The sequence below is a fragment of the Coregonus lavaretus genome, assembly GCF_964263955.1.
Source record: "Coregonus lavaretus genome assembly, chromosome: 3".
NCBI lineage: Eukaryota > Metazoa > Chordata > Actinopteri > Salmoniformes > Salmonidae > Coregonus > Coregonus lavaretus.
In genome coordinates, this window is record NC_139990.1 from 5,709,830 (window position 1) to 5,727,706 (window position 17,877).

Here is a 17,877-nt window from a genome sequence, read left to right on the forward strand (position 1 = left end):
TACTAGCCTATAGCTGAATGTTGTTTCAATATCACTACACCGATAAAGCTAATTGTGTGTCCCAAATTGCACACTATTCGCTGCATAGTGCACTACTTTTGACCAGAACACTATGAGCCCTGGTCAAAAATAGTGCACTAATGTATATAGGGCAGTGGTTCCCAACCAGGGGTAATAGAACCCCTGGGGGTACATGGCCTATCCACAGGAGGTTCTTGAGAAGACTCATGAGACCATAGGCCTACTGGTAAAATGTACATGAAGGGGTAATTCAGGGGTACTCCGGGCAGAGCAAAGTTAAGTTGTTGGTACAGTAACCGAAAAGGTTGGGAACCACTGGTATAGGGCATAGGATGCCATTTAAGACACAGCCCAGGTCTTGCAGTGACCCTCTCTTACATCACAGTCTAAAACCACATGACGGTTACAGCCACAGCCAAGGTCAAGCATCGACCCTTCTTTTCAGAGACTCTTGATGTGGTTTAATTAACACGTTGTCCACAGATGTGTCAGTCCATAGAAATAGACTTACTAGAATGGATATCCACATTCAAGTCAACATTCCTAATTCTATTTCTATGTGTCAGCCCAGATGGCCTTACCCAGGTCACTGCCAGACTATACCTTAGAGACTCCAACAGGGCTGAATCCCAACTGGCACCCTATTCCCTACATAGTGCGCTACTTTTGACCAGAGCCATATGGGCCCTGGTCAAAATTAGTGCACTAGCCTGTATAGGGAATAGGGTGCCATTTGGAATGCAGACCAGTGACTCCAGCCAAAGAAAGCAGAGATCATTGGCTAAGCTAGCGACAGGGCGTGCTAATAGCATCAGATCTGCTTACACCTGGCTCTCTGGGCACAGCAAGGCCTTCTGGAGACAATGAACCAACAGCCCCCTCTAATACATCAACCATTCATGGTTAATGCTGAACTCCCTAACCATGGGCTAATCCAGTGGGAGCCTTCACACACACACACATACACACACACACACACACACACACACACACACACACACACACACACACACGCATGCATATAGGCTACTGTACACACACAAAACACACACACCTTGGCATGTTCCCTTGCTGCAGATCACTAACAGAATGGATAACCCGCTTTTATGCTTTTATGGACCAACCCAACCTTGGGCACACAGCAGCCTTAACCAAGAAATAGTCGTTATTAATGTCAATGGTCACACAGTAAAAAAGAGCTTGTCTGTTGAAAGGCTGGCTTAGGCAGCAAGAGGATGTCCTCTGTCCTGTTGTTCTGTTGAATCAGCTGTGTAAGGTGGTGGAGGTGGATCTATCTGTCCTTTCAGGTCAGGGGGAATGCATGTGCTTTTAGTTTTCATAAAACTACACAGACTTATGGGAGCACTATAAGACTTGATCTAGACTTTGGTCTCTCTCTCTAGACTTTGGTCTCTCTTTCTAGACTTTGGACTCTCTCTCTACCCTGTGGTCTCTCTCTCTACCCTGTGGTCTCTCAATTCAATTTCAATTCAATTCAATTCAATTTAAGGGCTTTATTGGCATGGGAAACGTGTGTTAACATTGCCAAAGCAAGTGAAGTAGATAGTAAACAAAAGTGAAATAAACAATAAATATTAACAGTAAACATTACACTCAGAAGTTTCAAAAGAATAAAGACATTTCAAATGTCATATTATGTATATATACAGTGTTGTAACAATGTGCAAATAGTTAAAGTACAAATGGGAAAATAAATAAACATAAATATGGGTTGTATTTACAATGGTGTTTGTTCTTCACTGGTTGCCCTTTTCTTGTGGCAACAGGTCACAAATCTTGCAGCTGTGATGGCACACTGTGGTTTTTCACCCAGTAGATAAGGGAGTTTATCAAAATTGGGTTTGTTTTCGAATTCTTTGTGGATCGCTGTAATCTGAGGGAAATATGTGTCTCTAATATGGTCATACATTTGGCAGGAGGTTAGGAAGTGCAGCTCAGTTTCCACCTCATTTTGTGGGCAGTGTGCACATAGCCTGTCTTCTCTTGAGAGCCAGGTCTGCCTACGGCGGCCTTTCTCAATAGCAAGGCTATGCTCACTGAGTCTGTACATAGTCAAAGCTTTCCTTAAGTTTGGGTCAGTCACAGTGGTCAGGTATTCTGCCACTGTCTCTCTCTCTCTAGCCTGTGGTCTCTCTCTCTAGCCTGTGGTCTCTATCTCTAGCCTGTGGTCTCTCTCTAGCCTGTGGTCTCTCTCTCTAGCCTGTGGTCTCTCTCTCTAGCCTGTGGTCTCTCTCTCTCTAGCCTGTGGTCTCTCTCTCTAGCATGTGGTCTCTCTCTCTAGCCTGTGGTCTCTCTCTCTAGCCTGTGGTCTCTCTCTCTAGCCTGTGGTCTCTCTCTCTAGCCTGGAGTGAAACTGTGCTTTGTGTCGGGCTCTATAGGCAGCGGTCGCTTCCAAGGGAGGACCACAGCAAACTCAGACGTCTCTACTGTACCTAGACTGAACTTGGGGCACAACCATTCTGGACTGAGGTAACTAACAAGGAATATATTTTCTCGCTCCAGGTGATGGGGTCTTTTGGAGAGGGCTGTAAACAAGGAGTAGGCTATTGTCTAGGATAGGCGGGCATCAGCATTTTTACTATCAACTGGAAAGTCTCTTTAAAAAAGTTACAGTAGTTAAGTAACCAAGGAAACTCTCACTTACAGCATCTCAAAATAATACAATTAGGATTAGACTTTGACTCAAACAAACCGAACAGCAAAGATTACAAACAAAGCAGAAGAGGTTACACCACAGTCTGTTACAATCAACACAAATGTGTCCATTAATGGGGAACTACTTGAGTGTGTCACCACCATGTTATGAGAGCGGAGGGGGTCAGGGGGGGAGTCACACGAGATGTGCACGACTGCACACGCCCACTCACCGTCTTGTATGGCAGTTCTCTGCTTCAAGCCCAGATTGGGCTGTACATGGATGTTTCTCCCGATCACATCATTATGTGTGACACCAGAGACATGCACAATGAAAACTTAACAGACCAACAAACACAAACAAAAGCAATACTTATTTTGAACCTTTTCTCAAACAGAGGCATGTTTGCAAAAACAATTGCTATTCCCTTCAAATTAAAATAGTCTAACACTGAATGCTTCACTCTAATTTCTAGCACATCTAGGCACATGGCAAAATGAACTCATAATCATTTGGGGACATAGGAAATATGTTTTCACACAATATGAGGCCTAATGCATTATTTTGGCTTCTAAATAATGTCATGCAAATTCATTCAATTCATAATGATATGACGACAGAATAAAAAATAAACGATTAAGAAAACATTTGCCCATCAATTGCATGACATACCTAGATTTACTGTAGCTATATATGTGATATTGGTATGTTATAATACATTTATGACAACTGGTTTGAATAAGGTGATACAATGTATCCGCGAAAGAGAAATGTTGGAGGAATCAACAACACATCCTTGGAGCAATAGCAACATTGTTGCAACAGTTATAATCACTTTAAATGGTAAAATACCGGTACCGGTAGATACATTGTTGCCAGCTAATTCTACCAATAGCTAATAATCTCATATCCTAAATACCTAGTTTGCAAGGTAACTAAATAGTGTAGATTTAAACGACAAGGCCACTATCCTCCCCGAATAACGGGACAGAACGCTAACGTCAGCAATTTCTTCCATGGCAGTGGGAAAAAATGACCAACCCATCCACAACATAGCTGTTGTAGCACGCTAGCTTGCGACTAGCTAATATTGCTAATATGAAAAAGCATGCCTATTTCTCAATATTTCCATTCTAAATCGATACGTACCCATAGAAAGCCATACGACAACAACCGCAGTGTCCATATTGCATTTGAGAATGGTGAATTTTACATGAAAATGTATATTTTTCTAATCGCTAGTGGTTTGACAGCCATTACATGCATCCATGAAATTCCAGCCTCCGCCTCCTCATTCGAACGCTCGCTCTTTCATTGGTCAGAACATCTGGCTCAGATGCTGGAAAATAAGATACCCGCATGCTGTCAAATGGGTATCATAACGCCTATCATGAAAACGGGTGTGATGCAATTTCACCAATTGTTAATATCATCGCTATTTTAATTTAGATTATTTAATAAATTAACAAACTCTCTCTCTCTAGCTCCCTCTCTCTCTATCGCTCCCTCTCTCTCTGTGCCTTGCTTCCAAAATTATGTAATGTTCTATTGACCTTGCGCGACCAACATGACCCCTCCATCCCCACCACCCCTCCTTCCACTGTGTAAGCCCAGCTGTAAAGAGTGCAGTGAGATGACTGAGAAGTCTATTAAAATCTGTTCTCCCCCCTGTGGAGAGCCAGCAGACAGATGGTCATGCTCAGAAGGGTCCATCTGACTCTTAAGTCTCCATCTTGCTCCCTTGGAGTGTATTATGCTGGGGACAGATAGGACACACTTTTAATGTTCTTTATAACAGGCATAGCTATATTTGGGTAAGATCAATGATTGAGTGTGTGTTATGAATGATGCATTAGTATCTTATACTGTGTGTATAGGGATTTTTTTTATTAGGATCTTGATTTGTTGCATTCAATGCACAGTGAGGAACAGCATGGCATCTCCTCTTCTCTGCAGTGCCAGGTTGTTTTTCTCTCTCAATTTCCAAGGTAATTTTTAGGTTGCTTAGCAACATGTACAGATTTGAGGTGCTATTGCTTGTGGGTAGATATGGTGAGTGTCATGTATCTCATAATATACCATAGTCTACTGCATATGGGGATTCCCATTCACTGGCCAGTCGAGGACAAAACACTGTATTCAGTGAGGGAAACAATGTTGGTCAAGACAAGCGTTCTAGAATTCTGCTGCATGAGCACATGCCTTCACTCTCTGTCCTGGATTCTCATTTTCTAAACAGACAAGCATTTGATCCAGCTGATCATCGTGCCAATGTGAAATCTATTTATTCCATAATGAACTGCATCAACCTGATCCTCTCTCCTTTCTTCATTGCATCCCCATTATGAGCATGTCAAGTGAATAATGTAGGCCTACTAAGTCCAGCATGCTAGTAATACCACTAGTGTGTATTTTTGTGAGAGTGAAGTACATGATGTTGTTATTATTAAAATTGCATCCCCACACTTGAAAGGAATAATGAGAACCTTTCAGACAAAGCTCTCTATTCTTAATCACATGGCCCAGTCAGCCATATGCTGTAGGCTGGCTCTCTTGACTCAATACTTTTATTCAAATGCTGCATTGTTTTCTTAGATTATTATGGTGTGTATTGCTACATTTGACCCCTTAGGTAAATAGTAGGCTAAGTAGGCTATAGGCCTAATGGCCCTTAGATGAATGAATAGAATATATCAAAATAACTTTATTTTATTTCTCAATGTTTAACACACATCTGCATTATCTGTTACATCTACTGTACGTGATAGGCTAACTTTGTCCCGCAACTAGCCATTTAAACTAGAATTTATATTTAAAACAATTTATGTTACAGATAGAAGCCAGTGATAGGCTAGTCACGACATAATCTTTGTGAATATCCAACACCAACACAACAACTGATGAAAACGTTTAAAATTGATATTTTTCCCGCGTGGTCTGTGTTGTGCTGGAGCTCGAAACAGTAATAAAGGCAGTAAAGTTATGTGTGGTGGTATTTCTGCCAGACTGCAGTTTAGTGGAACCCCCCTCCTTGCAGATTATTGGACCAAACCATTACTGCGATAAGGTTAAACACCTGTCACATGTGTATGCCATTTGCAAAACATAATATTTCCTAAATGTAAAGTATGTTTTCGTTACTCGTTGATTAAGATTTATAAGATTTGTTCACCTTAGAAAACATGCAGTTGCGCACCTCTCATTGAGATGGAATACTTAATAGCGTCGACTCCCCCATTGTGCAAATGTCAGCATCACCCATTGCCTGCAATGGCGTTGTATAGCGGTGTGTATATCACGGCTTGTAGTGTCTCAATAGGGCGACACAATACTGGACTATCGATGGACTTGAATGGAAATGTCGTATTCGATGGGATTTTTAAAGCAGAGTATTTTATGTGAATTTTTACTATCTTTAAATTGTGGTCATTCATCACACGAATCAATGAACGTAAGTCACTCTTTTGTTGTGCATTGTGGAAACATCGAGGGTAGCCTATGTGTGGTAAACAGTTAACTTCTGCTTTTTCTATACATGAGCAACAACACTATCTGCATAGCGTTTTCCTTGTACACGGGATAGTGTAATTAAATAATTTATCAGAATATACAGTTCATATGGAGCTGTCAACCACCATGCCCTGTGCGGGTGAGGCGCATCTATCTGTTCGTTGGATGTAGGATAGAGCTCGAGCTGATACAATGTTACACGTTTCAGTTTTATCTTCTGCATCTCGAAGTTTACCATTTATGTGGGACGTTGATGAAATGGCTGGGCGGATAGACTATATAGGCTACTGCTGCTTTCCGAAAATGACTCTAGTACGTTTATCGTGTTTTTCACAGTAGGAAAGGGGTGCGTTCGCAGAATGTTGCAATTTGACATTTCGTTGACTGGAGTCCAGCTGATTCTGAAAATCGACTGGGTGCTACACAACCACTGCTGGCCGCATCCGATATATTTTCACTTTGTAACATTGTAACATGTATCTCTGTTGTTGTGTGTCGTGGCTTAGTGTTCTCCATCTTATAACCTAAATTGTAGCCTATGTGGGATTTTTTATTAGCAAATAAGCTATTTGAATCTCATAAACAGGGTAGTGGTATGATGAAAGTACAGTAATAGAATAGTAGTAACACATAAAAACACATTTGAAATAAGGACATTTGATAATGAAATTACAATTTTCTAATTACTTAAACAGTAGGTTGTGTAGCCTATACATACTTATAATTGTAAACAAATGGAATCCACAGTATTCTTTTTTATCAATTGATTATATCACAGTTATTTGTGGTGTGTAAACAACTCCCCCTTGCACCCTTTCCCTAAAACCGTCTGGCCTGCCTGTGTGTTTATGAGCTGAACTGTCCTTCAGACCTCGTATTAATCGTGATGACCATGCAGAATGCTTCGGGCCGGGGCAGTGGGTGTGGCAGTAAACTATACTGAACAAATATAAACGCAACATGTGAAGTGTTGGTCCCATGAACTGAAATAAAAGATCCCAGAAACGCACAAAAAGCGTATTTCTCTCAAATTTTGTGCACACATTTGTTTACACCCCTTTTTAGTGAGCATTTCTCCTTTGCCAAGATAATCCATCCACCTGACAGGTGTGGCATATCAAGAAGCTGATTAAACAGCATGCTCATTACATAGGTGCACCTTGTGTTGGGGACAATAAAAGGCCACTCTAAAATTGCAGTTTTGTCACACAACACAATGCCACAGATGTCTCGTTTTGAGGGAGACTGCAATTGGCATGCTGACTGCAGGAATGTCCACCAGAGCAGTTGCCAGATAATTGAATATTCATTTCAATACCAACGTCATTTTAGAGAATTTGGCAGTACGTCCAACCGGCCTCACAACCGCAGACCATGTGTAACCATGCCAGCCACGGACCTCCACATCCGGCTTCTTCACCTGCGGGATCGTCTGAGACCAGACAATCAGACAGCTGATGAAACTGAGGAGTATTTCTGTCTGTAATAAAGCCCTTTTGTGGTAAAAAAACTCATTCTGATTGGCTGGGCCTGGCTCCCCAGTGGGTGGGCCTGGCTCCCAAGTGGGTGGGCCTATGCCCTCCCAGGCCCAGCCATGGCTGTGCCCCTGCCCAGTCATGTGAAATCCATAGATTAGGGCCTAATTTATTTATTTAAATTGACCGATTTCCGTATATAAACTGTAACTCATTAAAATCGTTGAAATTGTTGCATGTTGCGTTTATATATTTTTTCAGTATACATGGTCAGACCTCAGGCTCAGGATAGTCTACTATTGTAAACAGAAAAGATTAGCATTAGGACCATAATGGAGAGAAGACGTCTCTATCACATAAACATTGCACTTATGTTGCAAGGTGCTATAGTTCATATTTATACTGTATTACACATTTATTCATGTAAATATATTGAACAGAGTTCAAAATGTTTCATGTTTCTAACTGCTGATGGCCCACACATGATTTCCATCGCCCGTATTGATCAGTGCTTGTTTTATCTTCCACGTGAGGAAGTGAGTATTGATTAGATAAATGGGTAAACACACTACTTTCTAAACAGATCCTTTTAGAGGGCAAATACCTTTTTATATTCAGTGCACTTCTTGTGCTAAGAGCTTTTAAGCGATAGAGCATTGTCTATGATTACCTTGCACTTTAACTTCAGATTGATAGAAATTGTGTTGTTTGTGACATTTTCGAAAGCTGAATTGCAATGGATCTCCCCATCATGCTGTAGTGTAAAACCTCACTATGACAGGCTGCTTGGTATCTCTTGTATCTAACAGGCATCTCCTTATCTCTCCCAGGTGTCCATTGCCCCTAATGAAGTGTGAAATCAAATCACAGTGATAATCACACAGGCAGGGCACTCGCTGGATGCTACAGTAGTATATGTGAGATGAAGGCCCAGCGATGCTGCTGAGATCCCCTCTGCCTCCTCGCCTCTGACGCCATCATGCTGAAGACGGAGGCCTTGGGGGAGAGGACCGCTCTCCGGAGCGCCTCCCCTCACCGCAACGCCTACAGGACAGAGTTCCAGGCCCTGAAGAAGGCCTTCGACCAGCCGCCCCGGCAGGACGGCAAGGAGCCCCAGCTCAAGGACACCGAGCGGGTCACCCAGCGCCGGGGACGACAGTATGGAGCCCACGTCAGCCGCATCAAGGACATGTTCATGCAGATGCAGGGCACAGAGAGCGCCGGCGCCACCACCAGGCAGGAAGACCCGTCGCCTCAGAAGATGACGAAGCCCACCAACTTCATCAACAAGGCAGATGGCTCGGTCATCAAGCTGACGCAGCACCCTACAGCGGACCGAACCAACGCAGGGTCAAAGGTCATAGAGACCAGGAGGCTGTTTGAGCAGCAATCGCGCGAAGCCTCCCAGTCACCCGTCTACTCCTACGGTCGGGAGAAGAGGGGTTCTTATGAGCACCTGGATGACTGGCGAGGGGCTCGCTCCAACAGGGGCAGCACAGACTCCCTGGACTCGCTGTGTTCCAGAACGGAAGCCCAGTCACCCACAGTGAGCCAGCTGAGCGCTGTGTTTGAGAACGTCGACCAACAGGGAGGGGGAGGAGGGGGCGGGGTTCAGTTTCGGCGAGGCTATGGGGGCCGGGCACTATACTCCCCTGACAATTTCCACCGGCACGGCGACGTCAGCGAAGACGACTCACGCCAGTCCCCGGTGCGTGGCGGAGGGTGCAGGAACCGCGTGGGGGGCAAATTCCCCATATCCTCGTCCTCAGAGGACCTCCTCAGCCCCAGCCCGCTGTCAGAGGCAGTGGAGCTAAAACCCGTCCCGCAGGAGGAGAAGCCTCAGGAGAGAGAGGAGACAGCAGGGGAGTTAGGACAGAGGGACAGAGAGAGACATCCCGTAGGGCCAACCACCAACGGAGGCGAGGTGAACGGATCGTGTGAGGAGAAACCGGCGGAGGAAACCGACAACGTCAGAGAGACGGAGGGAGTCTGCATGGACTCAAGGCCCACGAATGACGCCACTCTCATGGACAAGACTTTTGAGGACACCCCTGATACCCCAGCTACCCCAGCCACCCCAGCCAAGGATGAAGCCCAGGATGAGACAGAGGTCCTTGGGGAGGAGGTGGAGAAGGCCTCCTCCAGGCCCAGGATTTCTCCAGAGGACCAGGCAGAAGAGCCCAATGAGGAATACATTGGGAACGAAAGGGTGATTTATAATGCGGACGGGGACGCTTGCTACAAGGGCTGGGGGGAGAGCTGTACTGACCTTGACGATGACCTTTATGGTGACGATGATGTCATCTATGACCCTGGGAATGATCTTACTGAGATCCCTGGTCTACCAGAAGAAGAGAAGGAGGATATCCCTCATAAGAGGAAACTACGCTTCAGCACCAAACCCATGATGGTAAGTCTGATGTCCTTTTTTCATGTTGTGGCCTTTGACCTCATCCGTGTTGGGTAATAGTTCCAGGTGTAAGGGGAAGTTGCCCCTAGAAGGTGATCTTGGGTCAGTTTCGTATTTCCCCCACTAATGGTTAAAGTTAGGATTGGGGAGGGGTAGCTGATCCTTGATCTGTTAACATTTAATGTTTTTCGGGTCATACTGTATAATTATGATGAGATAATCTTGAGTTTAGCCGACTCCCTTCATGTCCTAACATACCATTTGTACAGTAATACCATTAGTCAAGTACCTTCAATATTTGGATATTTGTTTTGAAAATAGTACACTCCTCAACCTACAGTACCAACAGTAGCGATGCCTCTCTGATGAAGACTATGATGAAGGGGATAATGATTAGCAGAGCGTAGTAGCCATAGACTTATGTACAGTGAGGGGAAAAAGTATTTGATCCCCTGCTGATTTTGTACGTTTGCCCAATGACAAAGAAATGATCAGTCTATAATTTTAATGGTAGGTTTATTTGAACTGTGAGAGACAGAATAACAACAAAAAAATCCAGAAAAACGCATGTCAAAAATCGTATAAATTGATTTGCATTTTAATGAGGGAAATAATTATTTGACCCCCTCTCAATCAGAAAGATTTCTGGCTCCCAGGTGTCTTTTATACAGGTAACGAGCTGAGATTAGGAGCACACTCTTAAAGGGAGTGCTCCTAATCTCAGTTTGTTACCTGTATAAAAGACACCTGTCCACAGAAGCAATCAATCAATCAGATTCCAAACTCTCCACCATGGCCAAGACCAAAGAGCTCTCCAAGGATGTCAGGGACAAGATTGTAGACCTACACAAGGCTGGAATGGGCTACAAGACCATCGCCAAGCAGCTTGGTGAGAAGGTGACAACAGTTGGTGCGATTATTCACAAATGGAAGAAACACAAAATAACTGTAAATCTCCCTCGGCCTGGGGCTCCATGCAAGATCTCACCTCGTGAAGTTGCAATGATCATGAGAACGGTGAGCCCAGAACTACACTACAGCCCAGAACTACACGGGAGGATCTTGTCAATGATCTCAAGGCAGCTGGGACCATAGTCACCGAGAAAACAATTGGTAACACACTACGCTGTGAAGGACTGAAATCCTGCAGCGCCCGCAAGGTCCCCCTGCTCAAGAAAGCACATATACAGGGCAGTCTGAAGTTTGCCAATGAACATCTGAATGATTCAGAGGAGAACTGGGTGAAAGTGTTGTGGTCAGATGAGACCAAAATCAAGCTCTTTGGCATCAACTCAACTCACCGTGTTTGGAGGAGGAGGAATGCTGCCTATGACCCCAAGAACACCATCCCCACCGTCAAACATGGAGGTGGAAACATTATGGGGGTGTTTTTCTGCTAAGGGGGCAGGACAACTTCACCGCATCAAAGGGACGATGGACGGGGCCATGTACCGTCAAATCTTGGGTGAGATCCTCCTTCCCTCAGCCAGGGCATTGAAAATGGGTCGTGGATGGGTATTCCAGCATGACAATGACCCAAAACACACGGCCAAGGCAACAAAGGAGTGGCTCAAGAAGAAGCACATTAAGGTCCTGGAGTGGCCTAGCCAGTCTCCAGACCTTAATCCCATAGAAAATCTGTGGAGGGAGCTGAAGGTTCTTGTTGCCAAACGTCAGGCTCGAAACCTTAATGACTTGGAGAAGATCTGCAAAGAGGAGTGGGACAAAATCCCTCCTGAGATGTGTGCAAACCTGGTGGCCAACTACAAGAAACGTCTGACCTTTGTGATTGCCAACAAGGGTTTTGCCACCAAGTACTAAGTCATGTTTTGCAGAGGGGTCAAATACTTATTTCCCTCATTAAAATGCAAATCAATGTATAACATTTTTGACATGCATTTTTCTGGATTCCAATCCTAATTGCTCCTGTAAATCGCTCTGGATAAGAGCTTCTGCTAAAATGACTCAAATCTAAATAAGAGGTGGCGATATAGGCTAGAATTAATATTACTACTGTAGTTAGTGTGGGGTTGAAGTTACAGCACTCCATTGTTCCTGATGATGATAGAATCTGCCCACAGGGGCATCCATACATACATTTCTGAGAATATGAAACAGGACAATTCCTGGGCGGATATTGTATTATCTGCCCTGGAATAAAGCATGTATGTACGTTTTTGGAATGTTTGCATTACATTTATTCGTAGCAGGTGAGATGAATTCAGCAGATTATTCTGAATATATAAAACTCTTTACGTTATTACAGTTCTGTTTTCAAAGGATTAGATCCTGTTTATAGTGGGTGCGTCTCGATTCAAATTGCTCCAGTTACTTTATTTGCTTGTTCTTGGAGATCTGCTGACTGCGGCAAACAATGACTTCCTTGCTTGTGTTATTGCTGCTGATATGAACATTAACACTGATCAATAGCTTTCTGAGAAGTGGAGTGTGTGTGTGCGAGTATGTGTGTTTGAAGGGAGTGTGTGTGGAATTAAAGCTAACACAAACATTCCACAGGTTGGGGGTCGATCCTATTAACATGCTGTAACAGAGCAGAACAATTACCCCAGTTATTACACAGGACAAATGTGATGTTGGATCGCACACACACACATGAACGCACATGCATGCACACACACCGCTGAAAACACACACTAATGCACATACACACACACACACACACACACACACACGTACACACACACACACACACACACGAACGCACACACATGCACACCCACATATATGCTGAAAACACACACTAATGCACACACACACACATACACACACACACACACGAACGCACATGCATGCACACACACATAAATGCTGAAAACACATACTAATGCACACACAAACACACACGCGTGCTGTGGCTTATACCTTATAGAACAGGATAGGGTCAGTGAGGTTTACTTTTTCGTATGAAGTATATCATATTCTTAGAATTCCATAATCAGATCAGATCCCCATGCTACGCTCAATTTTAATTCTCAGATAAGCTGGCTAATTATAAGCGTGATATATAGGTCTGCCAGCCGTGCTGCCATTCTGCAATATATTATAATAATGCAAACGAACCATAACCAGCCATCACAATATGAAACATTTACTGAATATTGTGTTAAAAGTCCAACCGTTTCTATAAATATACAATATACAATATCAGGGCCTCTTCCTAAGAATGAAGAGGTTATTGTCCCAAGACAGGTTTTATGAACTGAGAATGCTCTCCAGTCCCTTTTTCGGTTGGGTTATCTGTAGGTGTGTGTGTGTGTGTGTGTGTGTGTGAGTGTACGGTTTAAATGTTAAGCAGCTCCAGGCAGCTGTTTTCCCACAGAAGGTCTTGGCTGTTTGCTTGTTAATCATATGGCAGTGGGGTTTTTTCTCCTTCTCTTGCTCCTCTGGGCACATGGCGAACAAACAGCGTTCTGTCTTTTGTTCCGACTCGTGAAAGAGACCGAGATATTTCTCCCTGAGCTTGGCCCTTCACTGGGGCTGACCCTGTACGAGACCAGCTTGACCCCGAGGGAGGCAAACTTACAATGAAGAACATTGAAAAGAAAACATGTAGCCAGTTAATCTGTCTTAGTGCCTCTCAAAGCGGATAAATCTATTTCGACATCCCGGCTTCTGAATCTAGAAATATTTTTGGAGGCTGCTATTCGCTGCATGGGGAAAGCTGGTGCATAAGCTTGTGGTGACTGGCGATATAAACACACTTTGTTTATTAGTTTCTGCATCGATGCACAGAAATATCAGTTTATGCCGGTATACTGCTCTATACAAACAGAATGCTTGATTAACTCAATTTTTATTGTATATATTTAGGCACCAGATGTGATGTTTTCCTCTCCCTACTTACAGTAGGATCTCCATACACCCACTCACCTGCAAGAGAGTATCCCAGTGTGGAGGGACTCTGCTGGGCTGGTCTGAGGCAGCCTCTTTTCCTGGAGGGTCTGGGTCTGACGCATACCGATGTAGGATCTTAATTGAATCACCCTGTTACAGGAGAACTTTCCTGTAATGCAGGACATTTTTAACTTGTAGTGTATTTGAGGTTTAAAAAGGCTTCTGAAGTTTGTAATTTCATTTTTACATTTTAGTCATTTAGCAGACACTCTTATCCAGAGCAACTAGGGTTAAGTGCCTTGCTCAAGGGCACATCGACAGATTTTTCACCTAGTCGGCTCGAGGATTAGAACCAGCAACCTTTTGGTTACTGGCACAACGCTCTTAACCACTAAGCCCCACTGATATTTCAGACTTGATTTTCCTTTATGAAAAATGTATCGTCCCCTACAAAAATGTCCATTAATTATAATCCAAATAATAATTACATTTCCTGTTGCTGCAGGATTATTTTCCTGCTGTAGAAAACTGGCTCAAATGAAGATCCTACTTATCCTACACCATGCTGGTGGGTTACAGGTACATGCTGCTTGCTGCTGGACACTGACTGCTCTCTAGCTACCACGTTCTGCAGTCACAGTTCATATCATATAGGAATGGTGACTCCAGAACATAATAAATGGGATGCTTTAGGATACTTTGATGTGTGTAGCTCACCCTTAATCTACCCTTAATCATTTTGGGGAATAGCAGAACGCATACGCAGAGATCTACAGGACAGTCTGCCTTTGCAGCGAGGGCTTTTCAACGTTACCCTTAATAACTGTCTATTATAATCTAAAGGTCCTTTACTCTTGTTCAGGATACTGGTGATCCAAACAGGAACACTCCCTTCCCCTCCACTCCTCCTTATTGGCTTTTGTGATAGCTACCTTGCCTGAGACTTAGAGACTTATGTCAGTTCTCCAAGCTATTGCAAAGGCTTTAGCTCGGTGGGCTACCACAGTCTTGTGGTGTGTAAGAGACCCCGGTTCAAACCCAGTCGGTCACACTCACTCTTGTGCAGGACACTGGTGATGGAGACTGAAGCTCTCCCTCCATAGTCCCTTTCTTTCTCTGATTCCTTCCATGTAACTGTCCCCCCCTCCCCCCCTCTCCTCCTTCCCACTTCTACTTGAATGGGGTTTATAGCAGCTGTAATGAAACGTTTGCGTCTACTATTGAAAAGTAGTTTTTGCCTCAGCTGTGACATCTTGATTTCCTAATGGAATGAAGCACATGTGAAGGATTGACTGGTAGGCAGTGAGGCGTTAGTGAATGAACATTGAAGTGATAGTTGTACCCTCTCTGTGCTGCACTCTGTCATTCCATCCAAGAGGCTAGCGTTTTGTCCGTTAGTGCTCCCTGTTTAGGCTACTGTCCCAGAAGAACCAAAGCCATATTAAATCAATGTGGAGATGAACAGGTCTATTCTAAGTGAGAGGGGCTGAATTTATTGCACAGTCGGCGTTACGACAGTTTGATGTTTTGCGCTACCTTTGTTTTGATTTGACTCGGGACCACCCATATGTAAAATGGATGCGCGCATGACTGTCACTTTGGATAAAAGTGTCTGCTCTAATTGCATATATATTATATGATATATTATAAAAGGTTGGGATTGTCTAGCTGTGGTCCAGGGGCGTTAGTGCAAGTTCCTCTACAAACGCAGAGGCAACTCGTTGTCGTCATCGCACAATGGGACCAGAGCTAGGAATGTCCTGTTGGTGCAAATGCTTAGTCAATCTGTCTCTGTTGCCTTTACAGCCTGTCACATTTAGCTCCACGTATTGGAGAATAGAGGTCACCTGTTTAGTCATGGGGTGCATCCCAAATGGTACCTTATTCCCTATGTAGTGCACTACTTTTGACCAGAGCCCTATGGCTCATATATAAAAGTAGTGCACTAAATAGGGAATAGGGTGACATTTGGGATGCAACCATGCTCTTTTAGCTAGGCCTGATATGACCTCTTCACAGATTATCCCCCAGCCATGGAGGTGGTCTGTGCAAAGCAGCGTCCCTCCATACTGCAGTATGTACCACACCAAACACTATTACTGCAGTATGTACCACAACAAACACTATTACTGCAGTATGTTCCACACCAAAAACGATTACAGCAGTATGTACCACACCAAACACTATTACTGCAGTATGTACCACACCAAACACTATTACTGCAGTATGTACCACAACAAACACTATTACTGCAGTATGTACCACACTAAACACTATTACTGCAGTATGTACCACAACAAACACTATTACTGCAGTATGTTCCACACCAAAAACGATTACAGCAGTATGTACCACACCAAACACTATTACTGCAGTATGTACCACACCAAACACTATTACTGCAGTATGTACCACACCAAACACTATTACTGCAGTATGTACCACACTAAACACTATTACTGCAGTATGTTCCACACCAAACACTATTACTGCAGTATGTACCACAACAAACACTATTACTGCAGTATGTACCACACCAAACACTATTACTGCAGTATGTACCACAACAAACACTATTACTGCAGTATGTTCCACACCAAAAACGATTACAGCAGTATGTACCACACCAAACACTATTACTGCAGTATGTACCACACCAAACACTATTACTGCAGTATGTACCACAACAAACACTATTACTGCAGTATGTACCACACCAAACACTATTACTGCAGTATGTACCACAACAAACACTATTACTGCAGTATGTTCCACACCAAAAACGATTACAGCAGTATGTACCACACCAAACACTATTACTGCAGTATGTACCACACCAAACACTATTACTGCAGTATGTACCACAACAAACACTATTACTGCAGTATGTACCACACCAAACACTATTACTGCAGTATGTACCACAACAAACACTATTACTGCAGTATGTTCCACACCAAAAACGATTACAGCAGTATGTACCACACCAAACACTATTACTGCAGTATGTACCACACCAAACACTATTACTGCAGTATGTACCACACCAAACACTATTACTGCAGTATGTACCACACTAAACACTATTACTGCAGTATGTTCCACACCAAAAACGATTACAGCAGTATGTACCACACCAAACACTATTACTGCAGTATGTACCACACCAAACACTATTACTGCAGTATGTACCACACCAAACACTATTACTGCAGTATGTACCACACTAAACACTATTACTGCATTATGTACCACACTAAACACTATTACTGCAGTATGTACCGCACCAAACACTATTACTGCAGTATGTACCACACCAAACACTATTACAGCAGTATGTACCACACCAAACACTATTACTGCATTATGTACCACACCAAACACTATTACTGCAGTATGTACCACACCAAACACTATTACTGCAGTATGTACCACACCAAACACTATTACTGCAGTATGTACCAAACCAAACACTATTACTGCAGTATGTACCACACCAAACACTATTACTGCAGTATGTACCACACCAAACACAGTGTGTGTGATGTTACTTTTCTTAAATTCTATCTGAAGTTGATATCTCAGAGAGACGGCAGTACATTAAGACTTTGTGCCTCTGCTATTTCCTTCAGAGCCATCTGGCATGATGAGAGGAGCAGGGAGGACAGAGATGGACCCAGTGGTGCTTGAACAACAGACTAAATGCCATCTCACATTCTCCTGCTCCCTCTAAAGACCTCTCACACGTTTACACATGCAGGCTTCTCAGTAGGAGAGCTCATTTGGCTCGCCTGTATTAATGACAACAGTGGCTTGAGGCTTGGATGGAGAGCCACCAGAATGAAATGTGCTGTCTTACAACATCGTATTTGTTCTCTCTCGACATGATTTGAGCTTCAACATCTGTCCGAGTCACTGACATTATGATATTAAAATGCCACCTTTGGTAT

At 43.5% G+C, this 17,877-nt stretch overlaps 1 protein-coding gene and 1 pseudogene across 2 annotated transcripts in view; one reads left to right on the top strand and one right to left on the bottom strand.

Annotated features, from left to right (window-relative positions):
- Positions 1 to 3,903, bottom strand: part of sgce (sarcoglycan, epsilon) — a 25,163-nt gene extending 21,260 nt beyond the window's left edge. Inside the window, exon 1 of the mRNA XM_084151428.1 lies at positions 3,827 to 3,903. Within this exon, the coding sequence (XP_084007554.1) occupies positions 3,827 to 3,863 (37 nt within the window). The 5' untranslated portion in view covers positions 3,864 to 3,903. The remainder of the gene's footprint in view (positions 1 to 3,826) is intronic.
- Positions 3,904 to 8,641: 4,738 nt separating this feature from the next.
- Positions 8,642 to 17,877, top strand: part of LOC311119897 (neurabin-1-like) — a 61,579-nt pseudogene continuing 52,343 nt past the window's right edge. Inside the window, exon 1 of the transcript XR_014615245.1 lies at positions 8,642 to 10,072. The product of XR_014615245.1 is annotated as a neurabin-1-like (transcript). The remainder of the gene's footprint in view (positions 10,073 to 17,877) is intronic.